At 46.9% G+C, this 19,669-nt stretch overlaps 1 protein-coding gene across 5 annotated transcripts in view; it reads left to right on the plus strand.

Annotated features, from left to right (window-relative positions):
* Positions 1-19,669, plus strand: part of TBC1D2 (TBC1 domain family member 2) — an 80,137-nt gene that overhangs the window by 35,913 nt on the left and 24,555 nt on the right. For all 5 annotated transcript variants that reach the window (XM_075352449.1, XM_075352452.1, XM_075352453.1 and 2 more), the window contains exons 7-9: positions 12,158-12,538; positions 12,635-12,745; positions 18,908-19,098. In XM_075352449.1, coding sequence (XP_075208564.1) covers positions 12,158-12,538; positions 12,635-12,745; positions 18,908-19,098 — 683 coding nt within the window. The remainder of the gene's footprint in view (positions 1-12,157; positions 12,539-12,634; positions 12,746-18,907; positions 19,099-19,669) is intronic.

Consider the following 19,669-nt stretch of genomic DNA (forward strand, 5'->3'; position numbering starts at 1 on the left):
AGGCTTCAGCCTTTTCAGCCTACGCCATGTCTGCCATGCTGGAGGCCTCTCACCGCACTGCGGTGGCCTCCGCTAATTCCCTCGCTATCCGCAGGATCTTGTGGCTTCGACAGTGGAGGGCAGATGCTTCCTCAAAGAAGTACCTTGCTGGGCTCCCATTTGCTGGGTCCAGGCTGTTCGGTGAACAACTGGATGAAATAATTAAGGAGGCTACTGGCGGGAAGAGTACTTCCTTGCCACAGACTAAAACCAGGAAACCTGTCCAGGGCAGGAACCAGTCGAGGTTTCGTTCCTTTCGTTCCTCTAACTGGTCGTCCTCTAAGCCCTCGGCCTCGTCCACTAACTCAGCCAAGGACCAGAAGCCCACCTGGCGCAAGAAGCCGCGTCCACAAAAGTCCGCAGGAGCTGCTGCCACCAAGGCAGCCTCCTCTTGACTATCTGGCCGAGCCAGCAACGTCCTTAATCGGTGGCAGGCTCTCCCACTTTGGCGACGTGTGGTTTCAACACGTCTCCGATCAGTGGGTGCGGGATATCATCTCTCACGGCTACAGGATAGAGTTCTCTTCCAGCCCGCCAAACAGATTTTTTCTGTCAACTCCCCCCTGCTCCAAGGCCGCCGCCTTCTCTCAGGCCGTGGCATCCTTGCAGGCCAGCGGAGTGATTGTACCGGTTCCCGCCAGGGAACGGTTCAGAGGTTTTTACTCAAATCTCTTCCTAGTCCCCAAAAAGGACGGTTCCTTCCGGCCCATCCTGGATCTCAAGCTTCTCAACAAGCATGTTCAGGTGCGGCACTTTCGCATGGAGTCTCTGCGATCAGTCATTGCCTCAATGACCCAAGGGGATTTCCTGGCATCCATCGACATCAGAGATGCCTATCTGCATGTGCCAATTGCAGTTTCACACCAGCGTTGGCTACGTTTTGCAATCGGAGAGGAACATTTCCAATTCGTGGCTCTCCCCTTCGGGTTAGCCACGGCCCCTCGAGTATTTACCAAGGTCATGGCAGCAGTGGTTGCGGTTCTGCACCTCCAGGGGTTGGCAGTGACTCCTTACCTGGACGACCTTCTTGTCAAGGCTTCATCCAGCGCAGACTGTCAGCGGAGTGTCTCGCTCACTCTCGCCACTCTTGTTCAATTCGGGTGGCTTATCAATCTGCCCAAGTCCACTTTGACCCCGACCCAAGAACTCACGTACCTAGGGATGCAATTCGAGACTCTGCCGGCACTTGTCAAGCTGCCCTTAGTCAAACAGCAGTCCCTCCATCTGGCGGTGCGCTCTCTGTTGAGGCCCCACCGTCATTCCATCAGGCACCTCATGCAGGTGCTGGGTCAGATGGTGGCGTCAATGGAAGCGGTTCCCTTTGCCCAGTTCCATCTGCGTCCTCTGCAGCTGGACATTCTCCGCTGTTGGGACAAGCGGACTTCTTCCTTGCACAGGTTGGTGGCTCTGTCGCCACAGACCAGGAGCTCTCTTCAGTGGTGGCTTCGGTCCCTCTCTCTGTCTCAGGGACGCTCCTTCCTGGCCCCGTCCTGGGTGATCCTCACCACGGATGCCAGTCTATCCGGCTGGGGAGCAGTATTTCTCCACCACCGAGCACAGGGCACTTGGACTCCGTCCGAATCAGCCCTCTCGATCAATGTGCTGGAAATCAGAGCTGTGCTCTTAGCTCTCGTAGCCTTTCACCACCTGTTGGCAGGCAAGCACATTCGAGTCCAGTCAGACAACACGACAGCAGTTGCCTACATCAATCACCAGGGGCGGGACTCGCAGCCGCCTGGCAATGTTGGAGGTTCAACGCATCCTTCAGTGGACGGAGGACTCCAAGTCCACCATATCCGCAGTCCACATCCCAGGCGTAGAAAACTGGGAGGCAGATTATCTCAGCCGTCAAACCGTGGACAACGGCGAGTGGGCTCTGCATCCGGCAGTGTTCCGGTCGATCTGCCGCAAGTGGGGAACTCCGGAAGTGGATCTAATGGCATCCCGGCACAACAACAAGGTCCCGGTTTACGTGGCTCGCTCCCACGATCCTCAGGCCTTTGCAGCGGACGCGCTGGTTCAGGATTGGTCCCAGTTCCGTCTGTCTTACGTGTTTCCCCCTCTAGTTCTCTTGCCCAGAGTCCTGCGCAAGATCAGAATAGAGGGCCGTCGGGTCATACTCATTGCTCCAGACTGGCCCAGGCGAGCTTGGTACCCAGACCTGCTCCGTCTGTCCGTAGAGGTGCCGTGGCATCTCCCGGACCGTCCAGACCTTCTCTCACAAGGTCCGTTTTTCCGCCAGAATTCTGCAGCTCTCAGATTGACGGCGTGGCTCTTGAGTCCTGGTTCCTGACGGCTTCCGGCATTCCTCCCGAAGTCATCTCCACTATGACTCAGGCTCGGAAGTCTTCCTCGGCCAAAATTTACCACAGGACTTGGAGAATTTTCCTGTCCTGGTGTCGTTCTTCCGGCCATGCCCCTTGGCCTTTTTCCCTGCCGACCCTTCTGTCCTTCCTGCAGTCTGGTCTGCAGCTAGGACTATCCCTCAATTCCCTCAAGGGACAGGTCTCGGCTCTGTCAGTGTTGTTCCAGCGGCGTATCGCCCGGCTGGCTCAGGTGCGCACCTTCATGCAGGGCGCATCTCACATCATTCCGCCTTACCGGCGGCCTCTGGATCCCTGGGACCTTAATCTGGTCCTCACGGCCTTGCAGAAACCCCCTTTTGAGCCACTTAGGGAGGTTTCTTTGTCTCGTCTTTCACAGAAAGTGGTCTTTCTAGTGGCCATAACTTCCCTCAGGAGAGTCTCTGATTTGGCTGCGCTCTCCTCGGAGTCACCTTTTTTGGTTTTTCACCAAGACAAGGTGGTTCTTCGTCCATCTCCGGACTTTCTTCCTAAGGTGGTATCTCCTTTCCACCTTAACCAGGATATTTCCCTGCCTTCCTTTTGTCCGGCTCCTGTTCATCGCTTTGAAAAAGCGTTGCATACTCTGGATCTGGTGCGGGCGCTCCGGATCTATGTGTCTCGCACCGCTGCTCTTAGGCGGTGCACCTCTCTTTGTGCTGACCACTGGTCAGCGTAAGGGCCTCTCGGCTTCTAAGCCGACCCTAGCTCGCTGGATTAGGTCGGCCATTTCCGATGCCTACCAGTGTACTCAAGTGCCTCCCCCGCCGGGGATCAAGGCACACTCGACCAGAGCTGTCGGTGCCTCTTGGGCTTTCAGGCACCAGGCTACGGCTCAGCAGGTCTGTCAGGCTGCCACCTGGTCCAGTCTGCATACCTTTTCGAAGCACTACCAAGTGCATGCTCATGCTTCGGCAGATGCGAGCTTGGGCAGGCGCATCCTTCAGGCGGCTGTCGCCCATTTGTGAAGTTAGGTTTCGCCTACTTCTCAGTTTTCTGTTTATTCCCACCCATGGACTGCTTTGGAACGTCCCATGGTCTGGGTCTCCCATAAGGAACGATGAAGAAAAAGAGAATTTTGTTTACTTACCGTAAATCCTTTTTCTTATAGTTCCGACATGGGAGACCCAGCACCCTCCCTGTTGCCTGTTGGCAGTTTTCTTGTTCCGTGTGTTTTCACCGGCTGTTGTTGTAGACAGAGGTTCCGGTTGTTCCGGGTTTTGCTCTATCTCTACTTGTGGGTGGATGTCCTCCTTCAGCTTTTGCACTAAACTGGCTATATTTGGTTATCCAGGGGGTATATATGCTAGGAGGGAGGAGCTACACTTTTTAGTGTAGTACTATGTGTGTCCTCTGGAGGCAGAAGCTATACACCCATGGTCTGGGTCTCCCATGTCGGAACTATAAGAAAAAGAATTTACGGTAAGTAAACAACATTCTCTTTTTTATTCCCCCAAATGTTGGGGGAAAGTTGGGGGTGCGTCTTATGGTCTGACTATAGGGCTGCGGCCGGGAACGAGGGTGCTGCGGTGGAGCGGGTCATCGGGGGCACGAGCAGGCAGCTGCAGCGCCTGCCGTGACCACGTGGGCCCGCTCATTACATATGCACGCCCATCCTCCCGCCCATCTCTCAGCGCAGAAGCCGGCGCTGACAGGTGGGCGGGAAGATGAGCGGGGACGCGCGCATAGTAAAGAGCCGGTCCGCATGATCACCCCTGGCAATTACAGCCTGGAGTGATCATGTGCGGCTGTATTCACTGCCCCCCGCGCGTCATCATCAGCGCGGTGTGCAGTGAATCAGTACACTCACCCGTCCCCGTGTGTGGAGCCGTCCCCCTGCTGCACGCGATGTCTTCCTGTCTGTGCCGGTCAGCTGATCTGTGCTGATCAGCTGATCGGCACAGACAGGAAGACATCGCGCGCTGCAGGGGAACGGCTCCACACACACAGGTCATTGCCGCTGAGAGGAAGATGATCGTGCTGGAGGGAGTGAGGAAAAGGTGAGTATAAACGTTTATTTTTTTTCTCTGTGCTATAGGATACAGGCCATATACCAGGATGGTATATGAGCACGATGGGGGCATATAGCAGGATGGGAGTATATGAGCAGGATGGATGGGGGTATATGAACAGGATGGGGGTATATGAACAGGATGGGGGTATATGAACAGGATGGGGTATATGAACAGGATGGGGTATATGAACAGGATGGGGTATATGAACAGGATGGGAGTATATGAACAGGATGGGAGTATATGAGCAGGATGGATGGGGAAATTTCAATAGGATGGATGGAGGGTATATCAATAGGATGGGGGTATATGAACAGGATGAGGGAATATGAGCAGGATGGGGGTTTATAGCAGGATCATATACAAGGCAGGAGGATCATTACCAGGATGGGGTACCTTAGTAGAGAATTTGGGGACATTACCCCCATAACAGTGTCAGCAGCAGATCCTCGCCCCATAACAGTGTGTCATGACCACATTTTTTTGCTTAAAGTTTTATTTTCCTATTTTGCTCCTCTAAAACCAAGGTGCGTCTTATAGTCCGGTGCGTCTTATAGTCCGAAAAATATTATATATATATATATATATATATATATATATATATATATATATATATATATATACACGTACACAGTGGAACCTTGGATTACGAGCATAATTGGTTCCGGGCATGTGCCTCTTATATCAATGCAAATTTTCCCATAGGAAATAATTGAAATGCAGACAATTCGTTCCACAACCCAAAAATATTTACTGTATTTATACAAACTTATTACAGTAATACAAAATAATGTACTGTATTCATATAAAATTATTACAGTACACTAATACAAAATACTATGCAGTAAAAAAAACAAAAAAATATTAAACTGCACATTAGCTTACAATACAATTGTTGATGTGCTGGAGGTGCACTAGAGACAGAAAAAATAATGTATAAATATGACAATCTTTATTCTATTAGAGGACACAAAAAACACACCTAAATCAATTCTCCCCAAAATAAGGGCAGAACTATGCCAAATGTGGGATAGGAATACTGCACACGCAGCTTATAGTACAAGCAGTGTGCTGTACTGGTTACAATACTGTATCCACAAATGCTAATTGATAGACATGCTATATGGAATATACTGTAGAATGGTATACTCTATACAGTAAACAGTACATACAGAAAGTTACCTCCACAGCGGGTCAGAGCGCGGTGAAATGACGGACCCGGAAGTGTGCATGGTGAATATTTGCTCTTATTGCAAAGCATTGCTCTTAAACCAAGTTACTCTTAAACCAAGGTTATATATATATATATATATATTATATATATATATATCTATAATTGCCTTATTCTGTCTGTCTGTCTGTCTGTCTGTCTGTCTTGCTCCAAAATTGTGTCCTTACGGTGACACAAAGCTGATTGGCCGCTGGGCTCGCCATGGCCCCGCCCCCCCGCACGGATTGGCCGCTCGCCCCGGCACCCTGCAGGCATTGGCAACTCTGCCACGCCCCGCCCCCCTCACGCAATGCACGCTAGCTCTGGCCCCGCCCCCCCCCACGCATTCCCCGAACCGACACGGTCACGGAGCCACGACTCCCAGGTGAGTACTGTACCCCCGGGAGCCCACATCAGCGTACGCCGCCAAACCAGCCGACACATACCCTCACATTGCTGGGGCTGGCCGACGTATGCTGGTGTGGGCTCCCGTGCGTGCGGGGGACGAGATACGCTGGTAACCATGGTAGCATAGTTACCAGCGCATCAAGGTCCTGCAGCGGCGGAACATACACACACGCACACACATAACAGCACACATACACACACACACATCAGATCACATTCACTCTCACACACACCTCACACACACATCACATCGCATCCACACACTCACAACATCCTGGGATATCGCTTGCTTCTCGGCGGCGATACTGTGCTGTGAGCTTCCAGGACCTGCCGGAGGATCACATGGCCAGAAGCATGTGGTATCTCCGGATGTTGTGAGTGTGAGCGCGTATGTGCGATATCGTCAGTGTGTGTGTGCGTGAGTGTATGCAATCGGGTGTGTGTGAGTGTATTCGATCGTGTGTGTGTGTGTGTGTGTGTGTGTGAGTGTATGCGATCGGATCTGTGAGTGTCGGCAGAGGAGCACGGCGTGCTTGAGGAGGCTGGGAGGAGAGAGGATGATCCTGGGGAAGGCTGGGATGGGGAGGCTGAGAGAAGAGAGGCTGATGCTGGGGGAGGCTGAGGCTGGGGTAGGCTGGGAGGAGAGAGGCTGATGCTGGGGACCGAAAAGGCTGATGCTGGGAGGAGAGAGGCTGATGCTGCGGGCAGAGAGGCTGATGCTGCGGGTAGAGAGGCTGATGCTGGTGCAGCATGGGGGATTGAGCACGATGGGGGGTGCGCAGCATGGGGGATGGAGCACGTTTGGGAGTGCGCAGCATGGTGGATGGAGCACGTTTGGGAGTGCGCAGCATGGCGGATGGAGCACGTTTGTGAGTGTGCAGCATGGCGGATGGAGCACGTTTGGGAGTGCGCAGCATGGTGGATGGACCACGTTTGGGAGTGCGCAGCATGGCGGATGGAGCACGTTTGGGAGTGCGCAGCATGGCGGATGGAGCACGTTTGGGAGTGCACAGCATGGCGGATGGAGCACGTTTGGGTGTGCGCAGCATGGCGGATGGACCACGTTTGGGAGTGCGCAGCATGGCGGATGGACCACGTTTGGGAGTGCGCAGCATGGCGGATGGACCACGTTTGGGAGTGCGCAGCATGGCGGATGGAGCACGTTTGGGAGTGCGCAGCATGGCGGATGGAGCACGTTTGGGAGTGCGCAGCATGGCGGATGGAGCACGTTTGGGAGTGCGCAGCATGGGGGATGCAGCACAATGGGGAGTGCGGAGTATGGCGGATGGAGCACGTTTGGGAGTGCGCAGCATGGCGGATGGACCACGTTTGGGAGTGCGCAGCATGGCGGATGGACCACGTTTGGGAGTGCGCAGCATGGCGGATGGACCACGTTTGGGAGTGCGCAGCATGGCGGATGGAGCACGTTTGGGAGTGCGCAGCATGGCGGATGGAGCACGTTTGGGAGTGCGCAGCATGGCGGATGGAGCACGTTTGGGAGTGCGCAGCATGGGGGATGCAGCACAATGGGGAGTGCGGAGTATGGCGGATGGAGCACGTTTGGGAGTGCGCAGCATGGCGGATGGACCACGTTTGGGAGTGCGCAGCATGGCGGATGGAGCACATTTGGGAGTGCGCAGCATGGCGGATGGAGCACGTTTGGCGAGTGCGCAGCATGGGAGATGGAGCACGATGGTGGGTGCGCAGCATGGGGGATGGAGCACGATGGGGAGTGCGCTGCATGGGGGATGGAGCACGATGGGAAGTGCACACCTCCCCCCAACACACACACACGCGCGCACTGCACAACACACCACACATACACACACTGGGAACCACAAACAACTGCCCTACACAGACACCCACACACACAGACAACGCTGCACACACACAACACCCAACACACAAACACCGCGGCACACACAAATATACGCACATACCGCACAACACACACATTGCACAAAACATACCTCCCCCCAAAACACACCACACACACACAAACCGCACAACACACACACACACAACGCTACAGACACACAGCGCTCCACAAACAACGCAACACACGCAACACACATACAACACCGCTCTCACCCCCCGTCACACCCAGACAACACCCAGAACATGTACAGCGCCCTACACAATAACAAAAATCATACATGAACTACACAATACGTAAATTCTAGAATTCCCGATGCGTAGAATCGGGCCACCTTCTAATATATATATATCTATCTATCTATCTATACTGCAAAACTCCTTAAAAACTGTATTAAAAACTGTATCTTTAAATACAGCAAGTCTGAACCGGTGCTAACTGTTAAAATTACATGAAACACAAAGGGATACAGCAACACTCTGTAAGTGTCAAGACATAAGCAAACAGAATACATGGCTAACTTGTGGGCAAAGAACCTTCATTTTTCTAAGTATATTTTACATAGCATTAATGCAGTTTAAATGTCATATATTTTATGTTTACATATGTCTTGACGCATAGAGAGTGCTGCAGTATCCCTTTTGTTTGTTTTTCGTGTAGTTTTAGCAGTCAGCACCTGTTTACTTTTGCTATATTTTGAGATGCACTTTTTTAGTATTTTGCCTTATAGGTCAGAGAGCCTCCTATTCTGACTGTGCTCTCTGACCATCAGCCACAAGGTGGTTTTACTTAGTGCCAGATCCTATCATTCCATGTATTTATAGACTTTTAGTCCAGGAGAGGTATCACACTAGCATAGGGTTTCCTCAAAGAAAGGTCATCTTGCCATGATTGATGGGCATACAACAATTTGCCAATTTTTGTGCAAAGGACCTTAATTTTTCTAAGTATATTTTACATATCATTAATGCAGTGTAAATGTCATATATTCTATGCTTGCATGTGTTTTGGCATTTAAAAAGAGAGCTGCTGTTTCCCTTTGTTTGTGTTTTATATAATGATCCTTGTTGTCTTTGTGTCACTGTCTCTGGGTATATGGAAATAAGACTGGGGCCCCTAAACTTGCCCTCAGATTTGCGACCCTACACTGTTCCTTACCTCGGAGGTAGGTTTGATGGTAACGAGGTCTGAGCCACCAACGTAGCCCTAACTCCTGTCTGGGCCCTGATCTTACTCCACCTCTACCCCATCCTCGGGGCGTGTCAGGAAACACAAAGACGAAACCCCACAAAATGACACGGAAAAGGGAGAACTGAAACTCGTACACACAGCACTTAACACACACAGGAGAGATGATATGTGTACTGGGGAGTAACGAAAAAGGGGAGGAAGTAACGCTCAACAGGGAAACGCTCACACCACTCAGAAGCGCAGCACGGATCACCATGAAGAGGAGAAACACTAAGGGGTACTTTGAACGCTGCGACATCGCTAGCCGATGGTAGCGATGCTTAGCGCGATAGTCCCCGCCCCCGTCGCAGATGCAATCTCTTGTGATAGCTGGCGTAGTGAACATTATCGCTACGGCACCTTCACACGCACTTACCTGCCCTGTGACATCGCTCTGGCCGGAGACCCGCCTCCTTCCTAAGGGGGCAGGTCGTGCGGCGTCACAACGACATCACACGGCAGGCGGCCAATAGAAGCGGAGGGGCGGAGATGAGCAGGACGTAAACATCCCGGCCATCTTCTTCCTTCCTCATTGCAGGCGGGACGCAGGTAAGGAGATGTTCCTCGCTCCTGCGGCTTCATACACAGCGATGTGTGCTGCCGCAGGAACGAGGAACAACATCGTACCTGTCACTGCAGTGAAATTATGGAAATGAACGACGTGACACAGATCACCGATTTTTGACTACTTCACGCTCGTTCATCTTCTCTCTTAGGCTTTACACGTTGCGACGTCGTTATTGGCGCCGGATGTGCGTCACTTTCGATTTGACCCTGACGATATCGCAGTAGCGATGTCGCAACATGCAAAGTACCCCTAAGACCGGGATCACAGAAGCTATCATCTGCACATAAAGGAAGGAAGCCGTGCTTAATAAAGGGAGGAGACCGCTGCACTTGGCAATCAGCAACCTCAGCATTTAGGTCCTGCTTACCAGTTTGCAGGAATTAACTCCTGCAGAGCTGGAGACCAGTGAACCTGAAGCAATCTACACCCGGCTCTAGGTGAACAATGCTAAAGTCTCAGGTTGCCTGTCGGACTCTGTAGTGTGAACAGAGTCTGATGCCAGTGTGCCAGCAGGTGTGTGCAGAGCTGAACATCGCATGAAATTCTGCTGAAAACTTGCTGAGTGTCATGGCGGCATCAAACGCTGTTCACTCCACAGATTATGACACTCCACACTATGGTTTCTCTGGTGCTTCTGAGTTAGACAGGCTGGCTTGGGCGTCAACCAGCTGTGTGCTCATTAATGATCAGGCCAGCAAGAGTTAATTTCTGCTAGTCTGCTGGTTACCTCTGGGATCACATATTGTTGGAAACCTATCACATTTACTCCCCTCCTTTTTAAGATGGTGGAATTTGTCTTCTAATGCTAACTAACTTGCTGCAGTGTGGGTCTGTGTGCTGGTGAGTTCCAGTCCTGCTGGTGATTATATTGCGTGGTGCTTGGAGTTGTTGTGGAATTCTCTCATCATCTGGTTGTTTCCTCTCTGCTCTTATTTTCCTCCTAACCTCTTATTGTCTTATACCCTTGTGTGAGCGTGCTGTGAGAGAGAGTTTTTATTTCCCCTGTCTATCTCTGATGGTTTTATCACACTCCTGTCCCTGCTTTCACCCCTGGGGTAGGTGGGAGGGGGATATAAGATCTGGATTAGTAAGAAACTGGGCCAGGAAGGTCCTTCAGGGGTGTATCTGAGGTCAGGGATAGACAGGGCTCCCTTTAGCCTGAGGGTTATGCGGGCTTTACACGAGACGAGCTATCGTGCGATGCATCGTCGGGGTCACGGTTTTCGTAACGCACATCCGGCATTGTTTGCGACGTTGTCTCGTGTGACACCTCCGAGCTACAGAGTATCGCTCACAAATCGAGTCGTGTCGCTCAGTTTTAAAAAATTGTTTAATTAAAATGGCGCCGGTTGTTCATCGTACCCGGGGTAGCACACATTGCTCCGTGTGACACCCCGGGAACGATGAACACAGCTTACCTGCGTCCCGCGGCTCCCGGCGGCTACGCGGAAGGAAGGAGGTGGGCGGGATGTTTACGTCCCGCTCATCTCCGCCCCTCCGCTTCTATTGGCCGGCGGCTGTTTGACGTCGCTGTGACGCCGAACGTCCCTCCCCCTTTAGGAAGAGGATGTTCGCCGTCCACAGCGAGGTCGCTCAGCAGGTAAGTACCTGTGACGGGGGTTTCACGACTATATGCGACACGGGCAGCGATTTGCCCGTGACGCACAAACGACGGGGGCCGGTACGATCGATCGTAAACTCACACAATCGGTCGTCTCGTGTAAAGCAGGCATTAGTCTTGGAGCTCTGGTGCACTGCTATACCGATAGTCACGCCATGACATTTTATTGTTTAAAGCATTTTCCAGGCTTGTCATCAAAATCTGCAGTCATTTTATGTGACTGCAGACTTGTGAATGCTCGCATTGTGTGCAGCAGGCGTTGTGAGGATTCTGTATTGCTGGCAGTGAGACCGAGCAGTCATTTAACCACAGTTATGTGATATGCATACTCCCGGCCAAATTCCAACTAGACGTGCACGGCCTCGCTCAATACAAGTGAACTGAGTGAGTCCACGAACGGCAAGTTGGGATGTGGCCAATAGATTACATACCACATACTTGAGGTCACATAACTGCTCGTTCTCTCTGCCACCACCGGAGGATCCTGACAGTGCACGCTGCCTGCGATGTTAGGATACACAAGTCTACAGTCACATAGAGTGACTGCAGACTTTCATGAAAACCCTGGACTACCCCTTTAAATCATTTTGAGCTGTTGGAAATGTATTTCTAAATTCACAATTATTAATTGACATTATAACATTTTTTATATCTTTTGAGTATCTTAATGATGAAAAATATTGGCAAGATCAATATCTAAGGGTAGATACGATTAGATGTGTTGACAAATGGATGCACACTATTTATTTTCCATGTTTACTTCCATCCTTAAGAAAATTTGAAATCATCAGAGATAATTATAGGGTCATTAAACCTGAGAATGTAACATTGTTACCTATTGTTTCCACCAGGACCTTGTGAAGCTTCTGCACCGTGCCCTTGAGTCTGCTCAAGAGGAGAAAAGAGCATGCACTGAGTATTTGAGTGCTACAGAGGAAAAAGATAGACTAGAGCTCATACGACATAAGGTTAGGCAAATTGAGGACTTTAGGCAACGTGTGGAGCTCCTTGAGCAGGAAAAACAGGACCTTGAACAATGTGTTAGTTTTAAGGATTTTCATATAGGGGAACTCAAAGAACATGTACAATTGCTGATGGAAAAGAACAATGCAAAACAACAATTTATCATGAAGCTGAATGAGCAGCTTCTCAGCCAGAGTGATTCCGATAAGAAGAACACTACTGGAATTGAGACCTTACAAGGGCAATATAAGAAGATTGACAGCTTAATGGTAAGAATATTTTGTATACATATATCTTTATCTAGACTATGTGAGCTTCTATGATATATAAAAACAGAACCTTTAATAATTGTTGTCTTTCAAAAGGATGACATTAATGCTTACAAAACGCAGAACCAGTTCTTGAACTCTGAAATCCATCAGTTGACACGGTTATGGAGAAACACGGCTGAAAAGGAGACAGCTCTGCTTATGAAGGTAAGGATCATCAAGCTGATTGGATATCAGATGGCCAGTACATATGTATGCTATTCCTGGGCTGCTTACAGTATCTGTTGGATCTGAATACTTAGTGGCTTGTCTATTTATAGGTCTAGTTTAACCCTTTCTCAATATTTGATGTAGATGTACATCATAATAGGGAAAATGTTTCCTTGGTATGACTTACCAGTATGTCATAGTCATCATGCAGGCACTGTGCCCACCAAATTACTGCTGGAATCTTGGCTGAAATTATTTATAATAATAAGAACAGAGATTCTTCTATGGGGGTGTTTTCTTTTTCCTCCTAAATGACACTGCCTGCTTATGATTGGGCTATGACTTGCAGGGAAAAAGTAAACTCCCCCAGAGAAGGTCGCAACTGGCTTTCTCTGTGTGAAATGGTCAGCGCCTAATGTATCTAACCAGGTGACACAGGTCTCACTGCCGACACCTATTACGATTAGCATGTGTACAAATACTGCTCTGCATGTATCCCAGGCATCGGGGAATAATGAACTAGTACTTGGAAAAGATGCAGACCAATGTATGTGACACTCTGCAGATTTTATCTCACAGCACTGACAGTGTGAGGGCAAAAATAGGAGAGCAGAAGTCCTATAGATGCCACAGTCAATAGTGAATCTTGGAATCTAGATTGTTATGAAATGGAGAGCGCTCCCTCTCTCATCCCATTAGCCCCCTCCACCCCTGTCAATTATTGTCATGGCAACCATAAGATGACTTCTGGGTCTCCCAGGTATGGTGGCTAGTTAGGTCTTGCCATAAGCATGACCTAACAGTCATTTTGTAATTGTAATCTAATGCTTTGCAATACATGTGTTTTGAAGCATTTTAGACCAGTGATTAAAATATAAAATGTTCAAGTGTTATAGAGGGACAAGGAAAAAACAGTTAGAAAATTATTAGTAGTAAAAATAGAATCCCTGAAAATGTCATCTTGCATGCAAAAAAAAAATAATTTTCACTCAGTTTGGTCAGTGAAAAAATAAAAAAATTACAGCTCTTAAAATATAGTAAAGCAAAAAAAAATATTTTTTGTAGAAAATAGTTTTTAGTATACTAAAGTAGAAAAACATAAAAAACTTATATTAAGCTAGGTTCACATTTCCGTTAAATCGTATCAGTCACAATCTGCGGCTCTGGTAAACAACGGAATCCGTTTGGCGGATTCTGTTGTTTCCCATAGACTTGTATTAGTGGAGGATTGTGACTGATTACCTTGCGTTGCATCCGCTGCGCCGCGGTCAGTCGTTTTTGGACTGACCGCCGGGCGGAAACAACGCAGAATGTAAAGTTTTTCGGGCAGTCAAAATTAACGCACCGAGCAGGAATCCGTCGCAATCCGTCAAGCTTGTAATGTTTGTCTATGGTGCTGGATTCCGTCGTAATCCGTCTTACGTAGGAATCCAGCGCTGGATTTCGTCATACTCTACTGAGCATGCCCAGCATGTTTGGCACACCCACTGAGCTGTCCCAAACACAAACGGATCATGACTGATCCGTGAAAAAACGGACGCACAGCGGATGTAACGGACGCGACGGATCAGTTTTTTCACAGGATTCCTTTCACAAAAACACATCCGTTGCGTCAGTTGACATCTAAAAAACGACTGATCCGTCGCTGACAGACCTGACAGATTTAAAACAACGGAAATGTGAACCTAGCCTAAACCTGTTAACACTGCGGTCACACTGACCGAAAGAATAAAGCTTACTCTTTACTGTAATTTGAACCGTATAGGAAATCAATTAAAACATTTTGTGAATTGCTGTTTATTTGTTCATTTTACTTCCCAAAAATCAGAATAGAAAGCGATCAAAAAATTCAACTAGTCCCCTTACACAGCTTCATCGTCAAAAAAATAAAATAGAACTTTAAAAAATGGTGATGGAAAAAATTAATCTATTGTCAAAAAAGTGAACAAAATTATACGAATTTGATATTCCTTTAATTGTGCTGACCCAAGGAATAAAGCCACAATTAGAAGAAATTGTCTATTAACAGTGGGTTCCATTTTCTATGTAGCATAATTCTTCATTTTTACAGCCTAATGTTATAAAAGGTTCTTCTCTGTGTGTTCAAGATAGTCATGACACCCATATATGAATTCCTTGAGGGCTTTAGTTTCTAAAATAGGGATATTTGTGGAGGGTCTCTTTTAATTTGGCACTTTGGATGCGTTGCAAATGCAAAATTGTGGGAGCAATCTACTCCATCCAAATTTGTACTCCAAAAGACTAATAGCACTCCTTTCCTCATGAGCCTTTTCGTAAAGCCTAAATTGTAGTTTCCAAACACCTATGGGGTATTTTTGCGTTCAGAAAAATTGTGTAACAAAATTTGCAGTCCATTTTCTCTTTTTACTTTTTGGGAATATGAACAATTTAGGATTAGTGCAACATTTTAGCTGAAAAAAAGTGTAATTTTTAATTTCCGCAACCCAACATTATAAAGTTCTGTGAAGCAACTCTGAATTGTAAATGCTCAGAACGCCCCCAAATTAATTCCTTAAGGGGTGTAATTTAAAAAATAAGTGACTTTTTGCACATCTCTGCTGTTTTCACGTGATTTTGCTAATGTGACATTGTCTTCACTAGCTATTCCCGTCAAAATTGTGGTCTAAAAGTCAAATAGCATGCCTTCCATTTTGAGATTTTTGGTGTGCACAACTCATAGTTTCTAACCAGATATGAGTTATCGACATACTCGAGAGATTGCACAATAAAGTGTGGGGTTCATTTTCTTCTATTACCCTTTTGAAAATGAAAAAATTAGGGCTTAAAGCAACATTTTTGTGTGGAAAAAGCTTGTCTTCCAATGTTTTAAACTTTTTGTGAAGTCCTCTAATCACACTCTATGTTAAGGGATGTAGATTCTAAAATGTGGTCACTTGTGGGGGTTTTGCTTTTTTCACACATTTGGGACTCTTCAAATATGATTTGGCATCTCCAATCTATTGTGATCGAAAGGTCAAATAGAGCTTCTTCCATTCTGAGCCCCGCCTCTGCCCAACCACATATAGTGTATCAGTGTGCTCAGAAGAAATATCACAACAAATTATCAGGTGTATTTTCTCTTGTTACCCTTGTGGAAATGAAAAATGTGTGCCTAAATTAATATTTTAGTGGCAAAAAAATCATAACTTTTCATCTTTCATTTCACTTTTCCACTTTGCATTAATTCCTGTGGAGTCCTTGAAGGGTTAACAAACCTAATAAATGCGCTTTTGCATACTTTGAGGCATGGAGTTTATAAAGTGGGGACATGTTTGGGGGTTTTCTGACATATAGGCCAGTTGAAAGGTGTACTAATCAATAAAAAAAATAGGTTGTATAAATTTCATTGAAAAATGAAAAATTGCTACTAAACTTAACTTTTCTCAGATCTGACAAAAAATAAACATATGGTAAATCTTAATTATTCACTATTTTGTATGGAATGACCATTTGTTTAAAGCATAAAAATTGAACATTAGAAAATTATGAATTTTCATAAATATCTACGGTACTTAGATTGACCACGATCATAAAGTACAATGTGTCATGAAAAAGCAGTCATACCAAAGTTATTACCAAATAAAGTGACACATGTCATAGTTGAAAAACTAAATTGGCCTACTAAGGCCAATGTTAGTGCAACCCTCTCGAATGATAGAACATGAACACTGGTGGAGAACCTTGTGGAATGACACATCCATCAGCAGCCTTCATTGAAAAACACTGCTCACCCCACTATGCATATAATCTAATCAGTTTTTTTGGGTGGCCCTTGAATGCGCCACATGGTACCCTGCTTGATGATGGCACATTTATAGACACAGACATTGCAAAGTTTAACTGAAAAAGATTTACTCAACTTGATGCATAGCAGTGTAACGATTATAGTCTCCCACATAGGGATCAAACTTGACTGTTAAACACAGTATTGTTGCAACGAGCTTGGTAGTTACATGGTAGTTGGTAATTCAGGGCTTGGCAGTTAACCTACCTTCAAGATTTGAGACACAGAACTTGGTAGATACAGTTACCAACAGGGGCAGTCTTATTTTATTTTGTAGCAAGAGATTTCCTCTAACAACCAACACAGCTTTTGTAACAAGGCAATTCATTTGGCACATGTTACAGCATACCACACTAGGCACTAGGTACAGTCCACAATTACTCCCTCACAAGGTACAGTCCACAATTACTCCCGCACAAGGTACAGTCCACAATTACTCCCGCACAAGGTACAGTCCACAATTACTCCCTCACAAGGTACAGTCCACAGTTACTCCCTCACAAGGTACAGTCCACAATTACTCCCTCACAAGGTACAGTCCACAATTACTCCCGCACAAGGTACAGTCCACAGTTATTCCCTCACAAGGTACGGTCCACAGTTATTCCCTCACAAGGTACGGTCCACAGTTACTCCCTCACAAGGTACGGTCCACAATTACTCCCTCACAAGGTACAGTCCACAGTTACTCCCTCACAAGGTACAGTCCACAATTACTCCCTCACAAGGTACAGTCCACAATTACTCCCGCACAAGGTACAGTCCACAGTTATTCCCTCACAAGGTACGGTCCACAGTTATTCCCTCACAAGGTACAGTCCACAGTTACTCCCTCACAAGGTACAGTCCACAATTACTCCCTCACAAGGTACGGTCCACAGTTACTCCCTCACAAGGTACAGTCCACAGTTACTCCCTCACAAGGTACAGTCCACAATTACTCCCTCACAAGGTACAGTCCACAATTACTCCCTCACAAGGTACAGTCCACAGTTACTCCCTCACAAGGTACGGTCCACAATTACTCCCTCACAAGGTATAGTCCACAGTTACTCCCTCACAAGGTACAGTCCACAGTTACTCCCTCACAAGGTACAGTCCACAGTTACTCCCTCACAAGGTACAGTCCACAGTTACTCCCTCACAAGGTACAGTCCACAGTTAACCCTCACAAGGTACAGTCCACAGTTACTCCCTCACAAGGTACAGTCCACATTTACTCCCTCACAAGGTACAGTCCACAATTACTCCCTCACAAGGTATAGTCCACAATTACTCCCTCACAAGGTACAGTCCACAAATACTTCCTCATAAGGTATGGTCCACAGTTACTGCCTCACACAAGGTATGGTCCACAGTTATTCCCTCACAAGGTACGGTCCACAATTACTCCCTCACAAGGTACGGTCCACAATTACTCCCTCACAAGGTACTGTCCACAATTACTCCCTCACAAGGTACGGTCCACAATTACTTCCTCACAAGGCACGGTCCACAATTACTCCCTCATGAGGTATGGTCTATAATTACTCCCTCGCGAGGTACGGTCCACACTTTTACTCACAAGTCTCAATAGATCTCAGTGATAAAGGTCACAGAGGAACTCAACAGTAAAGGTCACAGTTTAACTCACTATCTCTGTCCAAAGCAGAACTCATTATTATTACAGGTCACTGTCACATTGACTGTGTGAGGCCACCATATGTTAACCACAGGTGGGTTCAAGTTATGGAGGCTGGAGTAGTCAACAACTGCAGGTCACTTCAGGTTGTTCTTGGCTGTGCTTGCCCGCATGTCACAAAATTAGGAGACACTGGGCTAAGCAAGAAAGTGACACTCATCGGGAAAATATTAGTAAGTGACTAATAATGGTGCTTCCAGCTCATCTGTGATAATAATAAAGTGTCCCACTCTTTTAAAAAGAATCAGTCATCTGTTTTTTGCCACCTAATCTGGGCGCAACATAACATAGAGAGAGAAAGACCCTGATTCCAGTGATGTGTTACTTACTAAGCTGTCTAGTGTAGTTTTGGTAAAATCACTGATTAATCAGCAGTAGATTATCATTACAGGACTACTGGTGTGCTGCCAGGTAGTCCAACATATTCATGAGCTCTGTATAAATGCTAGATCTGCTGCAGAGAAAACATTCATTTTATCAAAATGACAGCAAAGAGCTCAATAAGAGACACATCACTGGAATCAGGGTCTCTGTCTCTACATTATGCTGCTCTCAGATAGTGGAGCAAAGAGGAGACAGAATCCCTTTAATGCCTGTCTTTATTTAATAGTCTAAATATCTTTGCAAATAAATGCACAACAACATGTTTATTTAAGTTCTTTTTATTTTACAGTGTTCTTACCAGGAAGCCCGGAATTGTCAGATAGAAAGCAAATATTTAATTGTACTGAGAAAGCTGGAAGAAGTGCTGCCTTATCTGGATGCAGAATATTGTGAAGTCATAAAACATTTAATAGAGGATGCCTTACAGTCTGATATAAAATCACCTCTTCAACCATCCACTGTGCACTTCAGTCCTCTCAGGTAAGTGATTAAAGCGAGCAAACATAAAGGAATTGTATGCAATATTTTTCATGGAAAATTCAAGAATCAGTTTTAAGGAACAAGAAATGAAACATAAAAATAAACAGAACATATATGTGCCAACACTGTCTGTCATTCTGCAACATTCGAAGAACACACAGGGTTTCCTCTGCTCATGGGTTGCAATGTAAGCCGAGTTCTGAAGTGTAGTAATCTTTGTGTCCTACTGTATACTAAAGAGAAGGGGGAAGTTCCTGCTGCAGTCAAATATGGCTGATTGCCCTAGACCAGGGGTCAGGAACCTTTTTGGCTAAAAGAGCCGTAAACGCTACATATTTTGAAATATAATTCCGCGAGAGCCGTACAATATGTTTAAAGGGCCATTGACAGATCAATCGCTCCAATGTTCACTTAGTACAGCAAGGAATGCTCCTCCCTGCTGTATAAAGCCACAACTGGACTGAAACAATGGTAATTAGCAGTAAAAAAATCAAATAAATAACTTACATTGTGAACTTGCGATGCATGACATCAGTCCAGCAGTCTGGCTTCTTCTTTTTCCTGCGCATGA

Source organism: Anomaloglossus baeobatrachus, chromosome 1, assembly GCF_048569485.1.
Source record: "Anomaloglossus baeobatrachus isolate aAnoBae1 chromosome 1, aAnoBae1.hap1, whole genome shotgun sequence".
Lineage (NCBI taxonomy): Eukaryota > Metazoa > Chordata > Amphibia > Anura > Aromobatidae > Anomaloglossus > Anomaloglossus baeobatrachus.